Below are 26,149 nucleotides of genomic sequence, written 5' to 3'. Positions count from 1 at the left end.
AACAAATTTTGTACATTTTCGAAAAAAATATGCCTCAACTAACCTTTGACTCGACCATGCCATGAAAAAAATATAACGATAACTAGGGTGATAATTTTTGTCAAATTCTATATCACGCACTTGTTGCATCTGATAAATGATGCCTTTTAGCAAAATAGGTCTGTACTTACTTGTATGAATGTATGCCATATATATATAGAGTATAACACCACCAGAAGGGAGCGAATGAAGTTTTGCGTACACGGTATATATATCTATATGTAAGTATATTTATTACGTTTTCACGCCGAAACCACGTAACCGATCATCATGAAACTTTGTACCCAGATGTGTTATGGTATTAGAATGGACATAGCATATTTATTATTTAAAAAAAATATTTTTTACGAATTGGTGAAAAAATTATTTTGGCATTTAATATCCGTTTGTAAAATAAAATATATATAAAATAAATTTTTAAAATTAAAATAAATTATTCTAACATTGTAACTTTATGCCTTAAATAAATAAATTCGACTTAACTCCATATAATATAAGTATGTATGCTTATATTTATATATTTATAAAATTGCTTGAAAAATAGGTTCTCAAGTAAGTGAGTCTATGGCCTTCAAGTTCAAATAAGTTAATATAATACCAAATTTGATTGTAATAAATTCACCATTTCGTCGAACAATGAATGTCGAACCTTTTTGCTACATTCTTACCCTGAAGAGGGTCTATTAAGTTTGCCACGATGTTTGTAACACCTAGAAGAAAACGTCGGAGACTCTACAAAATAGATATCGGAATGATCAGCGTGACGAGCTGAGTCGATTTAGCCATGTCCGTCTGTCTGTCTGTATATACGCGACCTAGTCCTTCAGTTTTTAAGATACCAATCTGAAATTTGCACACGTTCTTTTCTCCCCAAGAAGCTGCTCATTTGTCGGACCACTATACCATATAGCTGCTATACAAATTGAACGATCGGAATCAATTGTATGGAAAACTTTTTAATTTGAGATATCATAACGAAATTTAGTAACCCAAGATGTAAAACAATAAAGTAATCTCCAAAATTGTTTAGTTCTGCAACGCTTAGTGTCTAAGGCAATAATATTATATTATACAATCTCTGAAGAAATTGTTCAGATCAGATTACTATAGCATTTAGCTGCCATACAAAGTGAACAAGGAATTTTTTGTATTTGGGAAGGAGTCAATGTTTTTTCTTGTTTAATATAAAGTTTTCAGTGGGCGTGGCCCCGTCCTCTAAACGGTTAAATGTACACATCTACCAAACCACTAAAGCTAACTCAATCTAACTACCTGAGAAGAAGTCTTTTTCATAATTTCTTAATACACTGTAAAAATGGGTAAAGTGAGATAATAACCACGCCCACTCCCCATATAACGGTTATGTTGAAAGTTTTTTAAAGTTCGATAACTCTTTGAATAAATGAATCACAAGCATTAAATTTCACAACCAGGAAGGCAGGGAAAGACTTTATGGTAGCCGGTATACAAATTTAACAATGGGCCGGTATACACATTTTTATATATTTTTAAACTTATTTCAGCCTAGACAGCTAATGAAATCGTTTTTTAACCATCAAAGTTGTGATATGAACTATATCGGGTTTTTCGTTCGGTAATGACTCGACTCTGCGTCAGCTAGCGAAATAATTGTTTGCATTTTTCTTATGTGTTTATCGAAAAGAAGACAAACCGCACCTGTTTTTAAATTTCATTATGGCCCCACCTAGAGAGATAATGTTTCGCTATCCCCACCTTCTCGCATTACTAGTACGAGGATGGTCCAATAATTTCTTAGAACAAAAATTTTGGAAAAAAGGCGATTTATTTTTTTCACATAGTCTTCTCATAGTCATCTTCATTGCACTTTGACCTCAAACTACGAAACCGATTCGGCTGAATTTTTCAAATTTTGACAGTAAAATCTACGAGAATGCACTACACGGTAATAAATTTCTCTTGCATAGTAGCGCTATAGGGTGGTAAGGCTAAGACGTTATCAGACCATACTCGTATAAAAAATATATTAATATTTTATAAACATCTAACGTTCGGCAGTATCCCAATTCGGTTGTTTTTATTTTATCCAATTCTTTGTTAACAGTAATCTTTTTTACCATTAGAAATAGAGACAGAATCAGAATCAGTTGATTATTATTATTTATTTATTTTTATTAATTTTTGTTATTGCTATTATTTAGTTGAGCATTTATCTTCATAAAAGAGCACTTTGTAGGTTGAAAAATTTATTATTTAATCTCTTTATTTAGAATCAAATTATGATATGTTTTATCTATGAATATAATTAGTGCACATTCCACTTTTGTTTAAATTGTCAATTGTCGTATTTTCACTAAACACATATTCAATGTGCTCCTTATGTATTATGTTAATATATACTTTATATATTGGGTCTATAACTATATTTGTGCGGTTTTGTTTTTCAAAATTTGAACGACTTCTTTTTGTACTGTTAAGCAGCGTGTCTCTTAGCGTCAGTCATATGGCACCCAATTTTCTTGCTTTAGATTATATCTGGCTGCTTTTAAATGTTTTGTAATACACCAAAATATAACGACTCTTGGTTAAAGTTTTTTTCATATTAAAATAATGAAGAAAAACTTCTCGAAAAACCCTTTCTCAGGTACAAATACCAAAATCGACGCATAAATAGTAGCTTTTCCCATTTTCGGAATATTGGAGCAATGGACTATTAATCATAATATAATATAATATAATATATCGTTATACGAGTAGACCCAATATATTTTTACATTTCCCCAAATTGTTATTTACATATGTACATTTGCTCTCATTTTTGTTTTGTATTTCCATACATTTTTACCATAAAACATTTACAGGTAGAAAAATAGCTTTTTTGTTGTTTGTATAATTAAGAATTATTTTTTTTTGTTACTTTATACATTAAATACTATTTTTTGTTAAAATTTATTTTATTTATTCTTACAGTACAATGCGGTATGTCAGAAGTTTTCGCAAACAAATAATCTCCCAACCCATTAAAATGCAAAAAAAAAAACCATACAAAAAAATTCAAAAACAAATATTATGATTGAAAGAAAAGTTCCTCGTCACTCAGTACAGCTATAAAAATCAAAAACAATCTACTTATATACACTCACTTCTAAAAGTTCGTAAATTTTCCTTTTTATATAAACTTTTTTCATTGCTTTCTTAACAAAATAGTTTAACGAAATTTTGTGTTTATTAATTTTTTTGTTTTTAGCTTAACTAAAAAATGTCGATTAATTTGTAGTTATTAAAAATATAAAATTACATTTTTCTTTTACCTTTTTTTTGTTTTTTGGTAATTTAATTTTTTTTGTATAATTTAATTTTTTTGATTAACTTTTTAAATATTTTTTTAATAATATGGTATATATTAATTTTTTAAAATAATATTTATTAATTTTATTAAGTTTTATTTTGTGTTTTTCTATTAAGAGCACCATTAGTTAGAGTATTACATGCTTAGAAAGCACTGCATTTAAGGCAATAAAAAAAACTGTAAAACAACAGCGTACAAAAAATGCGATAAATTTTTACTTCTAGCACTTAACTAAACACGTTAACTGCCAAGCGCTGATAAAGATAAATACCGCACAATTCGTTATATGTACTCGTGCACATATGTATTATATATATACTGACTAGATTCATATGTCTTATATGCTTGGGCATTTTATGATTCTTCACTTATGCATTTCCTCAGATCTTCACATTATTTGCATACACTAACATAGTGACACAAACTAAATTGATAATTTTCTAAGGCGACGCTTAAAAGATGGCACATAAGAAATACATATGACCAGAGTGCTTTTAGTAGAAATCGAGGACATCACAAATAGTCTGGCGATTTGTTGCTGTTGTCACTATTATTCGATATTTTCACTTGGCAAAGATTCTGGCTTATGGCTCATTGAGCTTCCCGTAAATTGGTGCAAAAAATCATATACCTATATGGGTTATATACTATTTAGTACAGGCCCGCCGAGTATATTTTTGAAAATAAAAAGGTCATATTTTAGTTAGTCGAAAAGAAAAATGCAATTTACATAATAAATTTTGTGCTATAAGGTCTGGACAGCTAATTATAAACTACCCAGATATATGTTTACTAATTTTATATTAATTAAATTTGACCAGAACGTCAAGAAATAGCAAATATAAAGCAGGTTTTGGAAAACAAATTCTGAAATGAACGTTTCACATCCGGTTTTATGTAAATCAGGGCTCATTACGGTTCATAAACCTAACTGCCATCAGAACGGCAATTGTATGTTGCTCCTTTTCGCGTACTGATCCATTAGAGAAGTTGGAACTTGAATAAAGAGTAACAGCATTCGTTGACACAGGGAAAGAAAATATTATATATGATGTTAATTTTCATTTAAGCGTTTAGGTCAATCTACAGTCTTCAAATAAGGCGTAACTTTGACAATTTATTGTTGGAGTAAGGAAAAGTACAACGAATTTATCTCTTTCATAATCTCTCTTTCCGTAATTAACATGTATTTTTATTTAATAAATACGCTTAAAACTTGCTAGTAAAATACGTATATTCGTAATTTTGTATCTATTTTCCGCAAAATGGCGGACTTGTAAGAAGAGTGAAAATTTTTTACCAAAAAAATGCTTGATGACCTGTTTATAAAAATAAGTTGCAATAACAGCAAAAAAAAAAAGTCGAGTCCACAAAATAATGTTCCTGTGAAGTTACAGTAAAAATTTCAATTAGTTACGTGCAATAGTCTCCAAGTACCATAAACTCCTCATTTCAAAAATGTTGTTTCAAGAAAATTACATAGTTGTTAGTCTTACTGTGACTGAACATTTCGACACTACAGCAAATTGGGTAGGGAAAGTTTTTTTCGTACTATTCTACCAACTGAACCACTGCTTTTAGAAGCTTTAAGTGCAATTCAAGCAAAAGGAAAAATGTTCGATTTTTGACATTCCCAGGCTGGCCTAACCTTTACCTTTTGTAATGTAATTAAGAACGTTTATGTTACTAGTTTTATAAGTACCTTTAAAGAAGTTTTTTCAAAGTGTAGTATTTTCTGTTTGTCACTCGCTCAGAAAGAATCAGGTCTCACATTTGTTTGGAAGATCTAGTAGAAACTCGCTGCTGACGCCCATTTTCAATCTTTTATGTAAAATTTATCATAAAAATTCAATAAGCATATTAAAATTACTACCATCCTAATGAGGGGATTTATTTTTTGTGATGTGAATAAATTTCAAGCTCTTTATTGTTATCGTTATTTTATCTTTCATAATTTGGACATAAATGTTCTTGATATCTGCTACTTGTAGTGTAACAAAATATTCGTAATAAATATATTTGTTTTATTTATATAATATAACTAAGTTAATTGGTATGGGTGATTAAAACTTATATTTGCATTTTAGAATATTTAGTAGTAAATTAGAAATTAATCCATATATGGCCTTGACCATCGAAAGCGTGATTACAAGCATAATAATTACACAAAAACATTTTTTTAATGGGATATGGTTTGTAGTGACTGCAATAGTGCGCAAAAAAAGTAATTTTCATAAATAAAACAATTTTTATAAATAAAAAAATAGATTGTCAACCGAAATTTTTTAAAGCATCGATAATTACACTACCTATTTATACTGAAAGCTTCAAAACCCATTAACATTACACGCATCCATATATTATATACACTCATACATACATACATAGGTATGTACATATACATACATATGTGCTCTTCATGTATATATATTGTAATTCATACACATTATTTGCAGCTAAAACTTAAATCCGCTTTGAAAATAAAATTCTGTACACATATACAATACAATCAATCCAATACACACAAACATAGTTCTGCTAGCAGTAACATTACTTGTCTCTCTCTTCTTTTTTTCGTATTTTTCATATTAAAATCGTCGATTATTTTGAACGCGCATTGTCCCCAACTAAATTTGCTATCATAATAAAAATCGAAAAATCGCAAAAATCAATTTTATAACTTGTAAATCGCTACCACACATCAATCATCAACCGCTACTGCCACTGCCACTGCTACCACACGGCTACTCGCTGTCACAACTGTCACAACACTCTGACGACGACTGGTGAATGCGTTGCTGCGCTTCGACGTTCATTTCTGCATTCAATTAAATAATAAAAATCAAATATAAAATGCATTCGTTTTGAACTATCGCTTATTGAAAACTCTTTTTTAAATCGAAACAACAACAACACTATTAACGCATTGCGAAATTTTCTTTTGGCTTGTTTCCTCACCGTATGCGCATCTTTACGTTGAAACGCAGACAAATCCAGCCGTAAAGTCTGCTGTGAAATCGGTGAGTGGCATATATATGTACAAGTAGCTAGTTCATTAATTAATTTACTTTAATTAATCTACTTTATATAGTTGTGTTTACTGTATTCTATTTACAATTTAACATTCGGTATTCGTTATGTTCGTTTTTATTTGTTTTGTTGTAACTAAAAATCCTGTAAACGCTAACATTGCCTACCTTATGCCCAAAAGTATGCTTGTAATACAATTCTAAACTTTAATACTTAACCTCAATCGCTCTAATGCCGGCTAATCAATCACATCTCTTTCTCGCCACCTCTTCTGCGCAGGTCAAGGAGGGCTCACGTGGCGTCAAGAGCGCCTACAAAGACTTAAAATCGAAATTACGCGACATCACACCACCGAACAGCTCGCAGACACACTTCCGTTCGCATCTCACATCAAATTCGCAGCACGATCGCATAGACGGCAACAGCATTGGTGGCGGCAGTAGCAGCGGCAGCGCTTTTGGTGTAGGTTTCGGCTACGGCAAAACCAAATCCATTGGTGGTCATCACTCGGCACCGAGTTCACCGATCTTCAGCAATAAGCGTTCGACTGCCGCCAGTGTGACAGGTGGCAATCAAGCGACGGCGGCCTGTTTTCAATACGCCCTTCCGGAGGATTTGAATGGCTCCAGCCAGTTTGTGCGACGTGCCCCACCTCTGGCGATGTCCAGCTCGAGTGCGCACATACAGTCGAACGGTTTTGCGGGCGTTACGCATGGCACTGCTCATCTTGCTGCTCATTTGGCTTCGTCTCCTACTATTAGCCCGGCAAGCTCGCTCTGTTCGTCGGAGATGAACTTGTCGCAAGAGCTGCAAAATCATCCGTTATTTAAGCCACCACTCGTGGATCGTAGCGTGAGTAGTTGCTTGAAGAATATTACCTTTGTTTATCAATATTTTCGATTATTTACTGCAAAAATTTAAATGTTGCATTTGTAAGTGTCGAAGCTATGTTGTTAGTGTTTTACGTGCTTGTTTTGAAGTGTATGTGTGTGTGAGAGTCAGGCAGGTGGTGTCGAAATACCTAGTTCTTTCAGATTAATACGTAGATCTAAATTAAGAAAAAATAAGAAATACTGTGGTCTAAGCTGGGTGTCTAATGAAGGTCTTAAGGGGTTACATGGGTTTCACGGCTTCAAGAAAAGATTTTTATTGCCTTATATAATTCTACAACATCTTTAAAATATTGTCTTAAATTCTCAAGTTGATTCGAGTAATAGTTTGGGAGATACAGCTTTGAAAAGTTGCGCACTCGAGGTCAGGTCACTTGATACTTTAAACGCGTTTTTTTCGAAACTGTGTTTTCAAATTCGGTTGTCAAGATTTCTCGCGAACTCTCAACTGATCTTAATGTAATTTTAAACATGTTCGAGATATAATTTACAAGGTTTTACACGAAGGATGCTTTTTTAATGTTTAATTACAAGTATTAAAAAAAATGTCGGGAAATTTTCACCAAAATTTGCATTTTTATGTAAAAACGTATGCCAAAAATACATTTTTTTTGTTTTTCCTTTTTCCAATCCCTATTTTATGGTATTAATTAAAAGACGTTTTTTTTTTACTTCGGGAGAGCTTGTAAGAAGGTCCGCTATCAAGGCAGAGGTACCTTTTTGGAACCGCTACCGGAAATGACGTTGTAATGGCCGAGTTTTGAATATTTTGCTTTGAAAATTTCACAAAATCTTTGTAAGAAAAAATCTCTTAAGAATAAATGATTTAATAAGGAAAAAAAAATTATTGAAAATAGGTCGTTTTATGCACGAAGAAACCCATGTAACCCCTTGAATAGGTACACAAAATGTATATTATTAATAACCTCTATTTCTAAGCCTATAATATAATATATAAGTCAAGCTCAGCTGAAAAACACACGCGCGCAGTTTTCAAATCGTATATTAGCTCATGCAGCACTAAATCGACTAACTCGAATGTCAAATACCCTCGCTGAATCTCCACTAACCTATAATCCAAATTCTACATTTTGTATACATTGACGCTCCGCTTCACATGCAACTCTGGAACTATATCTAATGTAGGGCTGTTACAAGAACTAAATTATGCTTAGCTCAGTTTCCATTGTTTATATTTCATTCTAAAATACCTTACCTAAATAGCAAAGTTGTATGTACGAGGACAGTTTGATAAGTTAGTGAGTTTTTGAATTTTTAATTGCGGTTTACACTTTTTTGTTGACTGTTAGCCTAGTTAGTTAATAAATTATTGTTAAACTTTTAGCAACATTGTTTGTGCAAGTTAGTAACGTCAAAAATTATGACAAAAGTAGTAAAGAACGAATTTCAATATCAATAGCTATTTCTTGATTCCTAACCGTAATCCAAGAGAAGAGCGACATTTACATCACTCGCATAGACAAAACCATGTGACCACTCCTCATGCATCTGTAAGACGGTCGCGTATACCATCTGATCAAAATTGACCCGGACTGGCAAATCTTTATTATCACCGAAAATAGGCTCCTGAGCCAATACAAGCATACCAATGCTAAGTTCACTTTTTAATACACTTGTTATAAGCCTCGGCTGGGATGGCCTTCAATGAATTTTGGATTTTCGATTTAGACTCACTTTTAGAGCTCCGTTCGGTAGATTTTTGGACATTTTCGACGTCATATTCATAAACCCACATCTCCTCACCAACGCTCTACGCAACGTCGGTTTTACAAAACATTGAGGTGTTTTGGAACGAGTCTTCATTGACACGCTTCTTATCCAAAACTTTAACCGATGAATGCTTTGTGCGACTCAAATACTTATGTTCGTGGTAAAGTAGGCTCCCCAAGATACTTCTGCAACATTTTCAATGGTTCTGTACCCGTGCTTCCATTAGTTATGCAAAATTTCAAGCAAACTTGCTGACCCATTGTTTTTTCATGGTAAAAATCTACAGACTAACGTTTGCGTCGTAAAAAATATGTCGTAAAAAATTGTTTGCCGATTGGGTTTGCGTGTGCAGTTTAAATGAGTAAAATTTGATTAATTTAAAATTGAGATATCTGTTGGTATTGTAGATGGGCGTAATCGGACGACTGTCACGCCCACAAAACGCCATTAATTAAAACAAATAAATTGCCATAACTTAGCTCCACAACAAGATACAAAACTTTTATTTGGTATACAGGATCACATGCAGTTTAAAATTGTTTTTAAAAGTGGGCGTGGTCTCACCCTCGAATAGGTTTAACTCTTTGAGTGCCGGAGGCCGATATATCGGCTCTTGTTGCACTGGCGAAAAGTGCCTGAGCCGATATATCGAATCTCGCCTCGTAGCGGTTTACTACTCGCATTGCGGGAGAACTCTATCTCAAAATAAATTTGTAATGCGTTATAAATAATCTAATTTCATCACAAGATAATTAAAAACTAATATTTTTTTGTTTGAACTCTTTGTTGACGACGTTTTTCCTATCTAATAATCTAAATCTAACATAAACACCGTACTTCAAGTTATGTTTTGTTTTTGTTATGTAATATTGTTACAAAATATATATTGGAAATACAAAGTATGTACTTTTTAATAATTGAGCCATATACAATTATGATGAAAAGATGACTGTTTGTATGTGCAAATTCGTTTTTTACAAGAGATCTCAAATTCATTTTATTTACAAACGTTTATACCTTTGTTTTTTCTATAATTTTCAAATGAATTCGAAAAAACTAGTGTCATTGTGTAGTTCTGTATTTCATCCACAATACGCAGCTTTTTGAATCATGTAAATATTGTTTCTCGTTTGGTTTTTACAAGCATTTTTCCGAACCCTTGTAAAACTGTGTTTTTTTCTCTGGGATGGTATGAGATGACCTTATAGCAACCACGTTCAAAATTTGACAGTGGGCGTGGCACCGCCCACTTTTAGGTGAAAACCCATATCTTGGGATCTGCTTAACCGATTTCACCAAATTCGGTACATAACATATTTCTTTGTTATAGTGCGAAATTGGATTACAACCACGCCTATTTCCCATATAGCACCATTTTAAATTCCATCTGATTCTTTCACTTTCCACTATGCAAATCAAGCAACATTGATTATATCGGAGTAAAACTTTGCGTGAGTAATACGTTTAAAGTATGCCACCTTGCGATCAAAAATTGTCTAAATCGGATCAAAACTGTTCAAGCCCCTAGGTACTGAATATGTGGACCCCAGTGCCTATAGTTGACTTTTTACCGAAAATATCGGTAAATGTGTAAGATATATAATTGAAATTTATATAATAAAATAAATAAATGAAACTCGATAAGAGTATGTTTTGTGTCATAAATGGGTTAAATCGGATCAATAATTCCTTTAATATAAAATTTTGCCAACACCTGAAGTAATTTCCCGGGCTTTGATCCTTGCAAGTTGCGAGAGTATAAAATGTTCGGTTACACCCGAACTTAGAACTTCCTTACTTATTATTACTATATTCTACTTCCCGTCAGCGAAAATTATACTCAAATCAGTGGGGGCAGAGAAATGGAAGAGCTGATTACATACATTTTTGACGTTGCTCAGCTATACCTGTCATTTTTGACACAAGGGTATTTTATTATAAAAAAATAACAATAATATATGTGAGATTGACCGATATTTTCTGCAAAAAGTCAGCCATATGCACTGGGGTTCACATATATGGCATCTGAGTTCTTCAAAAGTTATGGTCCGATTTTGATAATTTTTGGGCGTTGAGGACACTATTTGTGCAAAGTTTTATTCGTATAATTGATTGCTTCTTGATATTTATACTGGAAAGTGAAAGAAGAATTGGGTTATAAGGGAAGTCAGTGTGGTTTTTATCTGCTTTCACCTATTTTCACACTGTAATGTAGAAATATCAGGGTAATATTATGTGCCGAACTTGGTTAAATTAGGTCGAGCATTTTCGAGGTATGAATTTTCCACTAAATGTGGGCGGTGCCACGCCCATCGTCCAAATTTGACACAGGCTCCTCTTCAACTTATTAGAGGGCGGGGACACGCCCATTTAAAGAAAAATACTATGCTACTGCAATTCCCTGTACAGTTTTATATCTTAAGTGCTTAGTTATGGAATTTTATACGTTTTCGATTAACGGCGTTTTGTGGGCGAGGAGCACGTGTACGAAGTTTCATTACGATATCTCAATTTGTACTCATCACTCACTTACTTACCACATAAAAACACTCGCCTGGATTTCAACTCGTTTCATCATCCTGATCATTTATATACATATAACCCTATATCTTACTCGATTATTTATAGGTGATACAAACAACCGTTAGGTGAAAAAAACTATTATACTTTGTAGCAACATGTTGCAAGAGTATAAAAACCACTTGACTTTTCAATTTGCATTGGAGGTCTAACACCAATTTTCCCAGTCCATAGAGGACTTAGGAGACTAGGACTAGTTCCGCACTGATAGAAAAGTATGTAGATGTATTGTAGTACCTTTTTATAAGCGGTTCCAAATTTGAGAGTCAAAAATATTTATGTTTTGTATGTGAGTTCTACTCATCTTTCTCTATTAATATTCTAAAAAGCTGAGATGTAAATAAAAAGCCTGTGTTGTTGTAAGTGTAACTGTAACTAGATCCCATTGCAGCTCTCCCGCACGCCTGCCTGACGTTCAGGTTTTGTATGCAAATGTTCAATGCCTGCATTGTCGTTATGTATAAACAATATATGTACATAACTATGTTATATATATATATCTGTATATACATATATAGCTTTATATTATACGGAAATAATTGTTAAATTAGAATATATATATTCATGTTTATGTGTGTACATGCTTTTGTAAGTTCATTGTTCTCGTTACATTGCGTTCTTATCGGTTTTGTTTTGTTCTTTTTCTTTACATTTTTTATATATTTTTATGTACTCGCATTTCTGTTGCACATGCTCTATGTTGTTGTTGTTTTGCTCATAAAATCAACCCTGCAAACAACCAAACAAAATTAAAACGCAATCGCAACGGCAATTTGCCATTAAACCACTATCAACACCACATCTCCCTACTACCACCACCACAACTACCAATAAATGTTGTTGCGCTTTGTTTTGAATAACCAATGACACCGCAAATGCTCATCATCAACCAACAACTGTACAAACAAAACAAAAAAAAAACAAAAACTTTTGCTTCCAAAAACAACTACAAAATTACGCGTACACAGCTTAAGCCCAGCATCAGTCTAGACTCAACCACTCACCAAACTTATCCACAGCATCACTACAATCCCCAACACAACCATCATTATCAGCACAGTCAGTTAACGAGCAACAATCATCAGCATGACCACCAGCGACTACAAAATCAACAACAGCAACAACATCACCAACAACAACAGCAATATCAATACCATCATTGTCTGACAGCCACACGCACCGGTGGGCCACCACCAGCGCGCCCACCGCCACCAGCCGCACATCTACTGCAAACATTAAGCGCTGGCCCAACTCTAAACTCAACTGCCAACGCAACGGTATCGTACTATAATCATCCGCATGTGCGGCGCCAACTAACAGCGCTCACATTACATCCATATGTAGACACGAAACCACCGCAGGTGCCCCAGCCACCAGCAAAAGATGAAGAGAAGACGCCGTTGCATGTCGCAGCAGCGCCAATGCCACAGACCGCAACGCGCACATCGACGCCAAACAAAATCGTGACAACTGACTCTATATACGACAATCCACCAGACATGCAATCGCCACCAATACCACCGCGTCGCCAGGGCACCGGCGACAATGCTGGCTGTGACTCGGAGAGCGCCTTTATTGGGACACGCGCGACGCCAGTGCCGTCGGGTGTTAGCGGTAGTAATGCGATCGCCATGGCTGCTGCCGCCGTGCACGCGGGCTTGCAACGTTTGGAACACAATTGCTGGCAAGATTATACAGACCGCAATTTATTGCAACACGATGCGCTGCGCCATTCGTCGTCATCGAATGCCTCCAATGCTTCGGTGTCATCGTCATCGTTCGACTCAAGTGGCGGCTCATTTGTGTCGGCTGCATCGTCATCGTTCTTTCATCAGGCGCGCTCGTGTGATGATGACTCAACGCGTACAACAACAGCGGCGGCGACGACGGCATCGGCTGAGACGACACCAGTGCCGGCGCCACGCCAGAAAAAAGAGGTACCGCGGGGCATGCCCCAGCAACCAACAAATAATTGTCTGCCTATGCTACCAACCTGCATATGTACCGTAACTTCAAATGTATTCAAGTGTTGTAGTGTGGCCCTGCAGTGCAGTGCAGTGCGTAATACCGCTTTCAGCTATTAACTGCGTTCATCTCCATCTAACTACCGGGTTTTTGGATTGCATAACATGCCATTTCCTACCTCCCATATCCCCTCTCCCCTTACCGTCATTTAAATCTACTATGCTTCTTCTTTTCATTTTATTAACATTTTAGCTACATATTCTTTTACTATATACTTGTTGTATGTGATAAATCATTCATTCCAATGCTTGAGTATCACACATTTGTGTTAAATTTTAATTTTGTTGTTTTTGTTTTGAACTGCGAGAAGGTTGAATAATTTAGTGCAATATTTTTTGGGTTATAATCAGTTTAATAGTAATTAATTCATAGCTGTAGATGTTTTTAAAATTATTTGAAAAATTCGCTCATATATCTTAAAATATATTTAACTTGACTGCGACGTATTGCGGGTGCTCTCATATTTCTAATTGTGCTATCATTTCATAAAGAAAAACCATGAGGCACAACGATTGTTTGTTAATGAATTTTCCATTTCCTGTTCCAGCAAAAAAAAATTAAATATTTGTCTAAGTTAATTAAAGTGATTTTAAGACACAGAGTCAGATAAAATAATAAAGTCTTACCCAGATCTCTTTCTAAAAATTTGCTTTTTTTACTTGTGTGCATAATAGGAGACCATAAAAAATTGATATAATAAGATTGATTGAGATTCATGGTGGCTGAATTTATGAATGTTTTCCAAAAAGTATATACCAATTTTAAAGTTTTAAATAAATAGTCGAGTAATGCAAATTTTCGAGGTTGATAAGCCTACTACTCAGCCTATACCATTCTGTTCCCACAGTTTCAGGTCAACATCAAACATATTTTTTCGTACTTCGACTTCAGCTGACAAGAACGTACCAACATCCAAGAACATAACCATAAAAAAAGTTCTCACAATTCAATATTCATTAATTGTCTTCGATTTTTCTAGTAACATCGAGGCGCACACTACAATTTCAAGGAAAACTGGTCAAGCATTTAGGAAAGGCGTTAGAATATGAAGGGTATTTTGTTTTAGAAATATGGAAATGTGTGAAGAAAGAAAAAGCATATAATTTTATGTTATGACCAAAAATTTAGCTTTATTATAAATATAAGGATTTGTCATTATGTTTTAAAAATGATTTCGGACAAGTGAACATCACGGCTGACTCGAATAAATTCCAGCCGAGAGGCCCAATTTTCGACATCTTTTCACAATAACGCTCCGAAAATTCTCTTCCACGCATTCAATCGCCTCGGGCTTATCTGCGTAGACAAGCGACTTCACATAACCCCATCAAAATATTCCAGTGGTGTTAAATCGCACAATCTAGGAAGCCCACTACGCGAGGTAATGCCCTCACCAAAAGTCTCCTTCAATAAATTGATTTTTTCGTTGGCTGCATGGGATGTAGCGCCGTCTTGTGTGCCAAAGGTCGTCCACATCAACATCCTTCAATTCAGGCACGTAAAAGTCATTAATCATGGCTCTATAGCGTTCCCCATGATTCCCTCTGCCGATAGAGCACACCAAACAGTGACTTTTTGAGAATGTAACGGCGTTTCAGCAATGGCTTTTGGACTATCATCAAATGCGATAATTTTAATGTGCACAGCTCCAATTGTTATGCGCGTTACCTGTTGGACTCATTCGAGGGATACTCTCCTCCACAGTAGCTATAGCGTCTTCGTTGAACATTGTACGGTCTCTGAGGATGTCCATTATCCACTGTAGTAAATGTAGTGCGAAACCATTCTATGGTTGCTCGAGTTACCGACGTTCTTCTGCGATTGTGTCGACTACACGACCTTATAAAGTATATATGGTATATATAACAGACCAGCGCGACGGGCTGAGTTGATTTAGTCATGCTCAGACAGATGAGCCTGTCCTCCTGTCTGTCTGTATATACGCTAACTAATTCCTAAATTTTGAGAAATCGATCTGAAATTTTGCACACGTCCTTTCCTCCCCAAGAAGTAGCTCATTTGTCGGAATCGCCGATATTGGACCATTATAGCATATAGAATCTGACGTAGAAAAAACAAATTCTTGAATAGAAATTTTATTTATTTATGAAGGGTATTATAGTTTCGGTTTAAACGAATTTTTGTTTAAATTTTACTTCCTTCAGATTTTTTTTACAACTAATCGCAGTTCAAAACAAAGCATAATTGCAATTGTCTATCGCTCATCATTAACACTGCTCCTTGTCTAAAACAAAATTTAAAATTAAAATTTGTTTGCTAACTAAACTCTTACCTTAATTACGCTTCGTGGCTTGTGTATAACAACTGTTCAATTCCACTATTTACTCTCTTACACTTGAAAAATTTAATATTTCACAGGTGTTCAGTTCAAATATAATTAACATTTCTTCTATTGCCCCGCAGTCGCTGCGTTCACTTCAGCCACAACATTTGCCAGTGCCCGAATATTCACTCAAATCGGCTGCGGCCTCGTCCACCTCTTCGCAAGAAGACACTATGAATGATCTGATATCATTGGATGACAGCAACAACACCAGCTTCGATTTGGAAGATTTCGATCCACTAAATCAGAATGCACGCCCGCTGCCGTTGCGTAATGGCAATGTGACTGTAAAGAACGCAAAAACGAATGGCTTGAAGTCCACCACATTGCCTGCCAACACCAATACTAAAACCAATATTCTGGGCCACACTTCCGCTAACACCGTAAGCAATCCGCTATATCCGTATCACACGCCGCAGCATCTAAGATCGCCACACATGCGCGCACAGCCACAAACGCGTGCGTTGACCTCGGCGCAATTAAAGGCGCCCACAATGAAGCCACCACCTTTGCCTACCAGCAAACCGCCACCAATGCCAGCACCAGACGAGGACTTCGAGCTGTTGCGTAAGTATGGCCTGGATCAGTTCACATTGACGACAGCGCCCCACACACTAACAACAACAGCAACAACGACGGCGGCAAATGTAAATGGCAGTAGTAGTAATGGCGGCGCCAACACGGCTGCCCTTGCCGGCGGTGGCATGCACAATTGGACCACATTCGATTGAGCGGCGGCGGCTGTCGTGTGACGTCGGAGTTGCGAGCTCTATTTTCGTGGTGAATGTTAGCAGTTAAAGTATGTTTCTACTATATTTAATAATTACTGTAAATTTTAATGTAAAAAACAGCAACAACAAAATAATGCATTCGTGTACATACCAGTTTATTGCTTTATACGTTATCGTTGTGAGATCACATTAGTGTAATTATATATATATATATATATATATATTTAAATAGTGTATGTATGTATGCAGATTTGTCGAAAATACAGATGGAAATGCCTAGCGCATAAATTAATAAATATTTTGTAATATAATATTAGTGATGTGCACATGCATAAAACGATATATATTTTGTAATAACTGTAAATGTGCGACTGCGTAAGATATACATCTGTATGTATTTAGATACAAAAGCGCTGTGATGATTGGCAAAACACAATAGCAACAACAACAAAAGATGAAAATAATATAGATACATTTGTATGAGCAAATGGCGCAGATTAAATCATTTTTAAGATTAATATTTATATTATGCTAATTTAGGTTGTATATAACGTCTAATTGTGTACCAGTAGGCAACTTATATGGCAGAGTCTTCAAAAAAGGGAAGGATCTGTAGTTCTATCTGAACCAGCATTAAATAAAGCGATTTCTTTCGATTTTATTTAAAAAATTTTGCGATTGTAGCTCTATCCGCGTTGCAGGCGTAACAGAAACAAATATATATAATGCATCTGGTGATATATACTCATATAAACAGAGTTCACTAACTCGACTACATTTTTTTTTTAAATATATGCTCAAAATACATACAGTTATGAAATTTAAACCTGTTAATACAAATGATTTAATAGCCTAGGCACAGAATCGTGAAAAATATGCAAAAACTTGTAAAAAATCTGTATAATTTCAATATCCTAATCTAGATTTCATTATTCCTGTGATTCACATATTTATATTTGACAAAGTTTTATATTGGCTTTCCCTTCAAAACATTCTTATCTCTATAAGGCTCATAAAATATCCTTTCATTTCTTAACTTCCAAATTAAATAAGGAATGAAATCGAGAAATTAATTCTGATGCCACCTAACTATTAATATCATTCAAACTTAGTTTTCGTCCCGGAAAATCAACTACCGTTTATATCACCCGTTAATTAACCGAGAGCGCTAAAAGAGACTTCTGTTAAGGTTTCTATGAGTTTCCGGAGGCCGAGTTGGCAAATTTTTCTATGTTTTGGAGTTTTGGGAACGTGACTTACTGGCATATTGAGTTTGAGCAAAATCAGTTTATAAAATATGGACGTCAGCAATGCCATCTAGCGTTTTTAACAGCATATAATAGCATATTCATGCCCATGTTAAAATTCAATAGATATCATTTTATATTTAATTTTTTTGTAAATTCAGAAATTTTTATACCATACTTTTCGGCGTGTGTTGAAGAAATTCTAATATAAAGCGTAAAATAATTAAAACAGAAAAATTTCCTTTTTTTCATTTTACGTCAATAAATAATTTAAATAGCTTGCAATATCTTATGGCATTTAGTTTGATTGTTTTACGAATGTGAAATGAAGCGTTTTGAAAACATTAAGGTTTATGCCCAGAAGGGTCGCGATATATTGAACTGACCTTAAAAACTGCTTTTTATCATTACAGTTTAAAAAGTAAAAGTAATAATTTCCTAACCTTTTAAAAATTAAAAAAAAAAAAAATTCCCAACCTTTTAAAAATCTAAAAAAAAATTAAAATAATGGGTACTTTTTTTTACCCAAAACTCGTAAATCTTTGAAAAGATTAACTGCAATTTCTTTCATTTCCGACAAAATAGATCCAATCGAAATTTGAAATTTATTTGTGATAATATTTTGCAAAAACTAAAAAATATGCATCCGAAAAAGTTCAAAAACCATACTTTTCACAAAAATTACTAGTATATAAAAAATAATATAAAGCAAAATCGAAAGGAATCACACAAAAAAAAATTTGAGGTTAGGTTTGCTAACTAAAATATATCAGAAAAATTATTATATATAAAATATTCAAATATAATTCGAAAATATAAGGGAAGAACCGCATGATTTGCAGTTTCACATTAATCACATGAAAGTCTCCACAACAATTTAAAACCAATAATCGATAGTAGTAGTTTGATCAACCACACCTGTATTTAATTGTAAATATATTAGTATGCATTTAGTGAACAACGAGCGAAGCCCAAGCTGTAATTTGATGTAATTTTGCATTTTTTCGTAAATTTTAAAATCAAAACATAAACATACAACAAGAAGATGTGAACGAAATACTTGAAAAGACTATAAACAAAAGACACGTTGAAAAATGATTTCAAGAAAACAAAAGCAAAACAAATAGCAAATAGTAGTATTTTTAAAAGGTACATACAAATATTATATATACCTGATATAAACGCCTATAAATGCAATGTTTGTGCTACGTAAATAGTGCAAAAAACAGCCTTTGTGCATTGGAGAGGATATTTGGGCGTGTATGTGAAGAGTTTCAGCAATAATAAAATATATGTATTTAAGTAATGTAGATATGCAGAAATATTATGTAATACTTATGTAGTTACTCATAAGCTTTTAATGGCGCATAAAGATTCCGTGTACTCAATGAATTTTAATACTAAACAGCGTTTTGAATTTATTTTAAACATAAAGCACTAATATTTTGCATAATTTAAAGATATTCGTTTTCAAGCTAATATACGCTGTTCGTAATTATTGTAAATATATTTAATGTAAATAATATTAAGTAAAATATTTTCATTTAAGATAAATCAATAAAACAACAGATAATTAAGTATTTTATTCGTTTTGTGCGTTATATGGCAGCAAAATTTTAATTCCCTTCAAAATTTTGAAACTTTCACTTGAATATTTTTAAAGAGATCGATTGGTGTTCTACAGTGCGAACCAAAGATCTTTTTATAGTACAAGCTTTTAAAATTCAGATAAAAGTTGTAACAAACGAAAATGAAGTCGTTTATATCAGATCATTGTTTACTTTATCTGAACGAAAATATTTCCTACGGGCAAAGTGTGGGCTAGTCAGTGAGGCGATGATTTCATCTTACGTAGAGCCGTAAAAATCCTGTAGCGCTGGAACAAAGAAGTTCTCTAGCATGGCAGTAATCCGCTCTGTATTCAGTATAACAAAGAGCGCAGATTGGTACGTACTAGACTCTGAAACGGCATAGATCGCACCGAGCGAGCGAAGTATTTATATGTGGCGAGCAATACCGGCGGGGGCAGAGTTCGAAAACATTAAAAAAAATCCAGGAAATTAGCTTGATTGAGGTAACTGACATTCCGAATATATCAATGGCATGTCTTGGTGATTTGTTTATGAAAATTGGGCGATGCGAAAATTGTGTACTTAGCGGGTGCCGCTGCACCTCACAAATAAGGCAATGTACTATGGCTCAAAATATTGAAAACGATGGCAAATTTGATTCGAATTATTTCGGTATTCTCCGACACTAGTTCCAGCGATTTTTTCTATCCTGAGATCTTAAGAAAATGGTCGTTGGAAAGAAATAACCTAGACTGAATGCTATTTTGAAGCAAAACACCAATCGTACTAGAAGAACTTAACCGAAGTGTTGGAAGAGCACTAATCGGGGTATCACACCGATGGCAACTAGGTTGAATAATAAAATTGAATTTCATTAACAAAATGTGTTATTTTTAACAAATTTGTCTTCACACAATAAATTTTACATTATACTATATGTTTTTAAATACAAAAAGAAAATATTTATTAATAAAATTTAACAAAAATGTTTACATAAACTTAAAAGTATGAGTTCAACAATAAATTCCAGTAGGGTATAACATTATTTTTTAAGAATTAACACTTATACATATGTATGTTTGTGCATATGTTTAGTCGTATTCAATATTGCTCTCCGTTTTAACTTTGTTCTCCCGCATGCAATTCTTTATGCGATCGCGTAGCACCTTCGCACCTTTTATATTCACCACTTCATGTGAGGGCAATAAAGCTTTCATACGCTCCATCCACGCTTGAAGTCGCGGGAATCTATGCGAATGAAAGTAATTGATGAATTGAATTGATAAATGGTAAGAATAATTGTGTACATTGTGTTACGAGTATCTCTTACCGATTCTTATCGACTGGTATGAGCATATCGAGCGAAACTAGCGTTGTGTTGATGGAGACATCGGCAATTGTGACTGTCTCGCTGTTTCCAAAAAAATTTGTTTTACCAAGGAAGGCCTCGAGAAAAGTATAAGCATTGTCGCAGAGCTCTAGAGTTATTTTGTTGAATTCGCCTTCGCCTCCATAGATATTGCGACGCTATAAATGAAAGTTGATAAAAATAATAATTATTGAAGTGTCAAATGTGGTCGTGTCAAGTGCTATAAATACTTTTAGAAAATATGTAGTTTAAAGATTATTTTTGTGAAAAAAATACAGATTTTCACTTATTTAGCTTAAGTCAGGGGTTTTTAAACATTTTTTGCACAAGTGATAACGATAAATATTTTGAAATATTTTCATGTTTATGATTGTTCTTATACTTTCACGAATCGGTTAAAAGGAAGTTCGAGAAAATCGCATTAGGTCGCTCTGATCTGACAAAAAGCCTTATTGTGCTCATTATTGGGTATGAGTGATTTTATACTATTTTTTATGCTCCATTTCTCCCAATTCCATTATGAATAAAATCAACATATTTTTATTGTATTTAATTTCGCTAAATATTTCTCTTATTATTCGAAGTATGACAGGGCCGCGATATTTTACTGATTATATTTGTTAATGGCAACTGAGAAAAGCATTTCCCACATTCTGGTAACAGTTAATACAGAGCAGAAGTCTTCTATGTTCTTAAACTGTATAGTTTTCTATTGCTGTAGCAGTACAAGTAAATCAAGTGCACCGCTTGTATACAAAATAACGTTAAATAGAAAATAAGTGTGGTTATATTTCAAAGGTATCAACTTTCAAGAATATTATCTGATTTAGCTGGTTTGTCATACCTAACTAAAGATACGCGAAAATCAGAGTTCCAATTTTCGAATGGAATTTGAAATCTTAGATTAATTTGTTTACTTGGGGATCTGTAATTAAGTCAACAACAGATTATGTACTGTAAATTTATTGGAGAAATATAATTTATCAAGCTTCCGAAAACAGTTTGGATAACACTTGGACGACATTAACTATGCATTACTAAACATTACCCAGTATACTTGTATGACATACTTACCACCATATCTTTGATTACTTGAAAGAGTACGCCATTTTCAAAATGAAGCATATGATCGACGCGTGCACGTTTCTTTAAATCCTTGGGATACATATCATCGTTCTTGCCATATTTAGATATCATGTATCCCATAATCGCATGGCTATATACACATGTATGCAAAGGAGTATGTAAAGTAAATTAATAAATTATAGTTTGTTTATAGTTGAGTAAGCTTTTTATTTAAATAAAGTTCAAAAGGTAAGTTCTCTGCATATTAATAAAATATGAAATAATATAAAAAAGTTAGAGAAACCCACATTTCACTAAACAGTTGCGAACAAAGTAGTTAAGCTACTAACGCTCAGAAATTACGAATTCTTTCACTTTGTTTGCCATGTTTGAAATTTATATGCACTTTCTCTTGTATTCAGTGTCCACTTAGTATAAGTAATAATCAGTTCAGTAGTTGCTTTCGCTTATTAACATTGTAGTGGAAAGCTGAAAGAAATCATATTGCGGTGATTGCTTTATAGAAGTGTGGAAAAAAGGCAGGTAAAATGTATGAGCTCTCCAAAAAACATAATATCTTGAGCATGTTTTTTTCCAAACGTCTACAGTTGACGACAGAAAAAGAAGTCCTCGCGTGGGTCGAACCAATTCAGCCATAAGAACTGTTCCCGAGCGCATTCGCAAAAATCCCCTTAGAAAACAGAAAATCTTTGTCAAGGGAAATGAATATATCGACCAGATCAATGTCAAAACTTATTCGAGTTAATTTTCATATGGAAGCCTCCAGCTTCTTCAGTGGCACGTGGTCAACGGCCATGAATGTATCCTTTTTACAGATGAAAATAATTTACTGTTGAAGAAGTTTTTAATAAGCAAAACGACAAACATACGCAAATACTTCCAAAAGCGCAAAATACGCTACTCCAAGAGTTCAACGTGGCCACCACACAGCTGTTGAAATGGTTTGGTGGGGAGTCTATGTAAAGGCGTTACACCGCTATACTTCTAAGAAAAAGGGGTTAAAACTGGGGTAAAAATGTACTAACACGTTGTTTTAAAAGACATGGTAAAGCAGTTAAGCAATACTCTTTTCGATGGAGAACATTGGATATTCCAGAAAGATTCTGCTCTAGCATACAAGTCAAAAACCATCCAACAGTAGTTTAAAACAATATTCCTTGTTTCATAGCTGCAGATGATTGGTCGTCTGGAAGTTCAGATTTGAATCCATTGGACTACGGTTTGTGCTCTGAGTTGGAGAACATGCCTGTCAAATACCTCACAGAAATTTAGAGAGTCTCAATGAATCTTTGTTTCGAACAGCGTCATCAATACCAATAGAAACTGTGCGTGCTGCTATTGATTTGTGGGAAAGCAAAAGGTGACCATTTCGAATAAAATTTTGAACATCGCTCAATTGATATATAAATTATTAAATAAATTGAGATTTTTTCAGTTTAAATTTTTATAACGGTCTGAACTTGTAACAGAACTTATGGCAGAACTAAGTGCACCACATTTAGGGTCTAATGTATGCCACATATTTTAATAATTCGCAAATGTTTTAAGTAGAGCTCATTTACAAGCTCGAATAACTTTTAAAGCTCACGCATATGTTGCCATTTTGTTTTAAGAGTTTACTTATATACAGTTTTTTTTTTATATCGTCAAAAGTTGCCAGATTCTACCAGAATTTGTCTGAAAGTGTTTCTGTACACGGTTCTTTGGATAAAGGAGGATGAAGAGAGTGCTTACTCTCAGTCAGTAGTTAAAACCTTTTTAGTACTGCGGGGTAAATGTTCAAGTTATTAATGTCTACAAATATAAGGTTGTCAAATATCTCCCTTCCGCTTTTTTGTCTTTTGAAAGAGCTCGTATCTGGCAACACTATACATAATTTGAAAGGTCTTGACATAGCCTACAAAACAACGCTATGCATGATTAGTTTGGATATTGCGTTCAACAGTTATAGACGTGTAAACATGGAGTTCACTAACGCCGAAATTCGCGCTATTTTAAAGTTTTCCTTCGTTAAAGGCAAATCCGCTAGAGAAACGTTCCGTGAGATTAATGGTTTTTTGGGAGATGGTACTCTTTCACTTCGAACCGCGGGGAATGGTTTCGACGATTCAGCGGAAGACCTGTGACGACAAATACCGATCAAATCATGGAATACATCGAGTTAGACCTGCATATGGCATCTCGTGACATCGCCCAGGAGATGGGAGTTAGTCACCAAACCATTTTGAACCATCTGCAGAATGCTGGATACAAAAAAAAGTTTGATGTTTGGGTGCCGCATAATTTGACGCAAAAAAACCTTCTGGACCGAATCAACGCCTGCGATATGCTGCTGAAACGGAACGAAGTCGTCCCATTCTTGAAGCGGATGGTGACTGGCGACGAAAAATGGATCACATACGACAATATCAAGCGAAAACGGTCGTGGTCGAAGGCCGGTGAATCGTCCCAAACAGTGGCCAAGCCGGGATTGACGGCCAGGAAGGTTTTGCTGTGTGTTTGGTGGGATTGGAAGGGAATCATCCACTATGAGCTGCTCCCATATGGCCAGACGCTTAATTCTACCATCTACTGCGAACAACTGGACCGCTTGAAGCAGGCGATCGACCAGAAGCGTCCAGAATTGGCCAACAGGAAGGGTGTAGTGTTCCACCAGGACAACGCCAGACCACACACTTCGTTGATGACTCGTCAGAAGCTATGGGAGCTCGGATGGGAGGTTTTATCGCATCCACCATATAGCCCGGACGTAGCGCCAAGTGATTACCACCTGTTCCTGTCCATGGCGAATGCCCTTGGTGGTGTGAAGTTGAACTCAAAAGAGGCTTGTGAAAAGTGGCTGTCCGAATTCTTCGCAAATAAGGAGGGGGGATTCTACGAGGAAGGTATTATGAAGTTGCCGTCTAGATGAAAACAGATCATTGTTCGATGACGCATATTTTAACTAAATCCGATCACTGTAACACTTTTTATAAAGCATTGAATGAAGAGCAAAAAAGCGGAAGGGAGATGTTAAAATAGGTAGATATTTTGTTTTCAGGAAGAAGTTGGTGCATATCTTTATTTCAACCAAATTTTAAGCTACTTTTAAATATAAGTTGTTAAAGTTTAAAATAAATGACTTGTCTCAAAAAAATCTGTAAGATAAGCACAAATTTTTCTTAAATCGACTTAAGCTACCTTAATGTATTTTCATACTTTTATATTTACTTGTAAATAATTTGTTTTGTTTGTGAAAATGTATAATGCCCCAAAGCTATAAATGTAAATACTTGTAATATGGATTTGAAACATGAAAATCATAAATAAACACGTTGTGGTATGTATTTATGTGTCATGATGATGTACGGCCAGGCATTGCAATAAAAATAAAAAATAAATGTTTTTGAAAAAAATTCCGAATTTTTCGCTTTACTATTATATTTTGTTTTCATGCTTAAAGCGTAGTACCGATTTTTACAAACAATGTGGTTAAAATAGACCGAAATAAATCCAGACGAGCGCCAGTCAGCGAACAATATTTCACTTTATTTTATATGCGTAGATGTTGCAAGCACATATACAAGTATATATGTACAAACATACATATGTTATGTGTGATTATGTAAGAGAATATGTATATACGTACTTAAATTTTTTCAAATTTCTTTCATTACCTGTCTATGAAGACCTCATTGTCGTCCTCCACAAACACCGGTATTTGATGCTGCGGATTTAGCTACAACAAATTCCAAAAAAAAAGAATAGGGATCATACACAAGAAACTTCCACAAAACCATGGCAAAAACTTACTGCCAGATAATCCGGTGTGAGATGCTGTTTCGCCGCAAAATCCACCAACCTTTCAATAACAAATTATAAATGAAACACAAAGTATTAAATAATCAGCACAAACACGGCACTTGTAAAATATTACATTGTAAAATAACTCACTTCAAATCTAAATCGAGTCCAATTAACTCGGCGGTTAGCATACAAGCCCGCGCCGGTGGGCTAAATAGTGAATAATACAATTTTGGTTTGGACATCATGCACTTGTTTTGGTTTGCTTTGCTTTGGAGCACTTTCTAGATTTAATCAAATCGAAATGTTTGTCTTTATTTATACCAGTTCCACTCGCGAACCAGCAGCAATAACTAGTCAGATGGAAAACAGCTGTTAGCGTTAAGAGGAATATG

General features: G+C 34.5%; 2 protein-coding genes across 8 annotated transcripts in view; one reads left to right on the top strand and one right to left on the bottom strand.

Moving 5' to 3' along the window:
- Positions 1-19,525, top strand: part of LOC106624871 (DENN domain-containing protein 1A) — a 35,652-nt gene extending 16,127 nt beyond the window's left edge. The window contains exons 7-10 of one of the 7 annotated variants that reach the window (XM_070108629.1): positions 6,355-6,387; positions 6,677-7,249; positions 12,567-13,535; positions 16,048-19,525. In XM_070108629.1, the coding sequence (XP_069964730.1) occupies positions 6,355-6,387; positions 6,677-7,249; positions 12,567-13,535; positions 16,048-16,698 (2,226 nt within the window). In that variant the 3' untranslated portion in view covers positions 16,699-19,525. Of the gene's footprint in view, positions 1-2,988; positions 3,170-6,354; positions 6,388-6,676; positions 7,250-12,566; positions 13,536-16,047 lie in introns of those variants that run through there. The other 6 variants (XM_014244670.3, XM_070108631.1, XR_011396078.1 and 3 more) reach the window with 6 other exon arrangements.
- A 928-nt stretch (positions 19,526-20,453) lies between these two features.
- On the bottom strand, positions 20,454-26,149 carry GstE13 (Glutathione S transferase E13). The gene is made up of 6 exons (XM_036362768.2): positions 25,905-26,149; positions 25,764-25,812; positions 25,628-25,689; positions 21,960-22,101; positions 20,847-21,043; positions 20,454-20,764 (listed from the first exon to the last, which is right to left on the bottom strand). The coding sequence occupies exons 1-6, from the start codon at positions 26,000-26,002 to the stop codon at positions 20,608-20,610; spliced, it is 705 nt and encodes a 234-aa protein (XP_036218661.1). The 5' UTR covers positions 26,003-26,149; the 3' UTR covers positions 20,454-20,607.

This window comes from Bactrocera oleae, chromosome 4 (genome assembly GCF_042242935.1).
Source record: "Bactrocera oleae isolate idBacOlea1 chromosome 4, idBacOlea1, whole genome shotgun sequence".
Classification (NCBI taxonomy): Eukaryota; Metazoa; Arthropoda; class Insecta; order Diptera; family Tephritidae; genus Bactrocera; species Bactrocera oleae.
The sequence above is the reverse complement of the archived record's forward strand: the minus strand, read 5'-3'. Positions and strand labels throughout refer to the sequence as shown.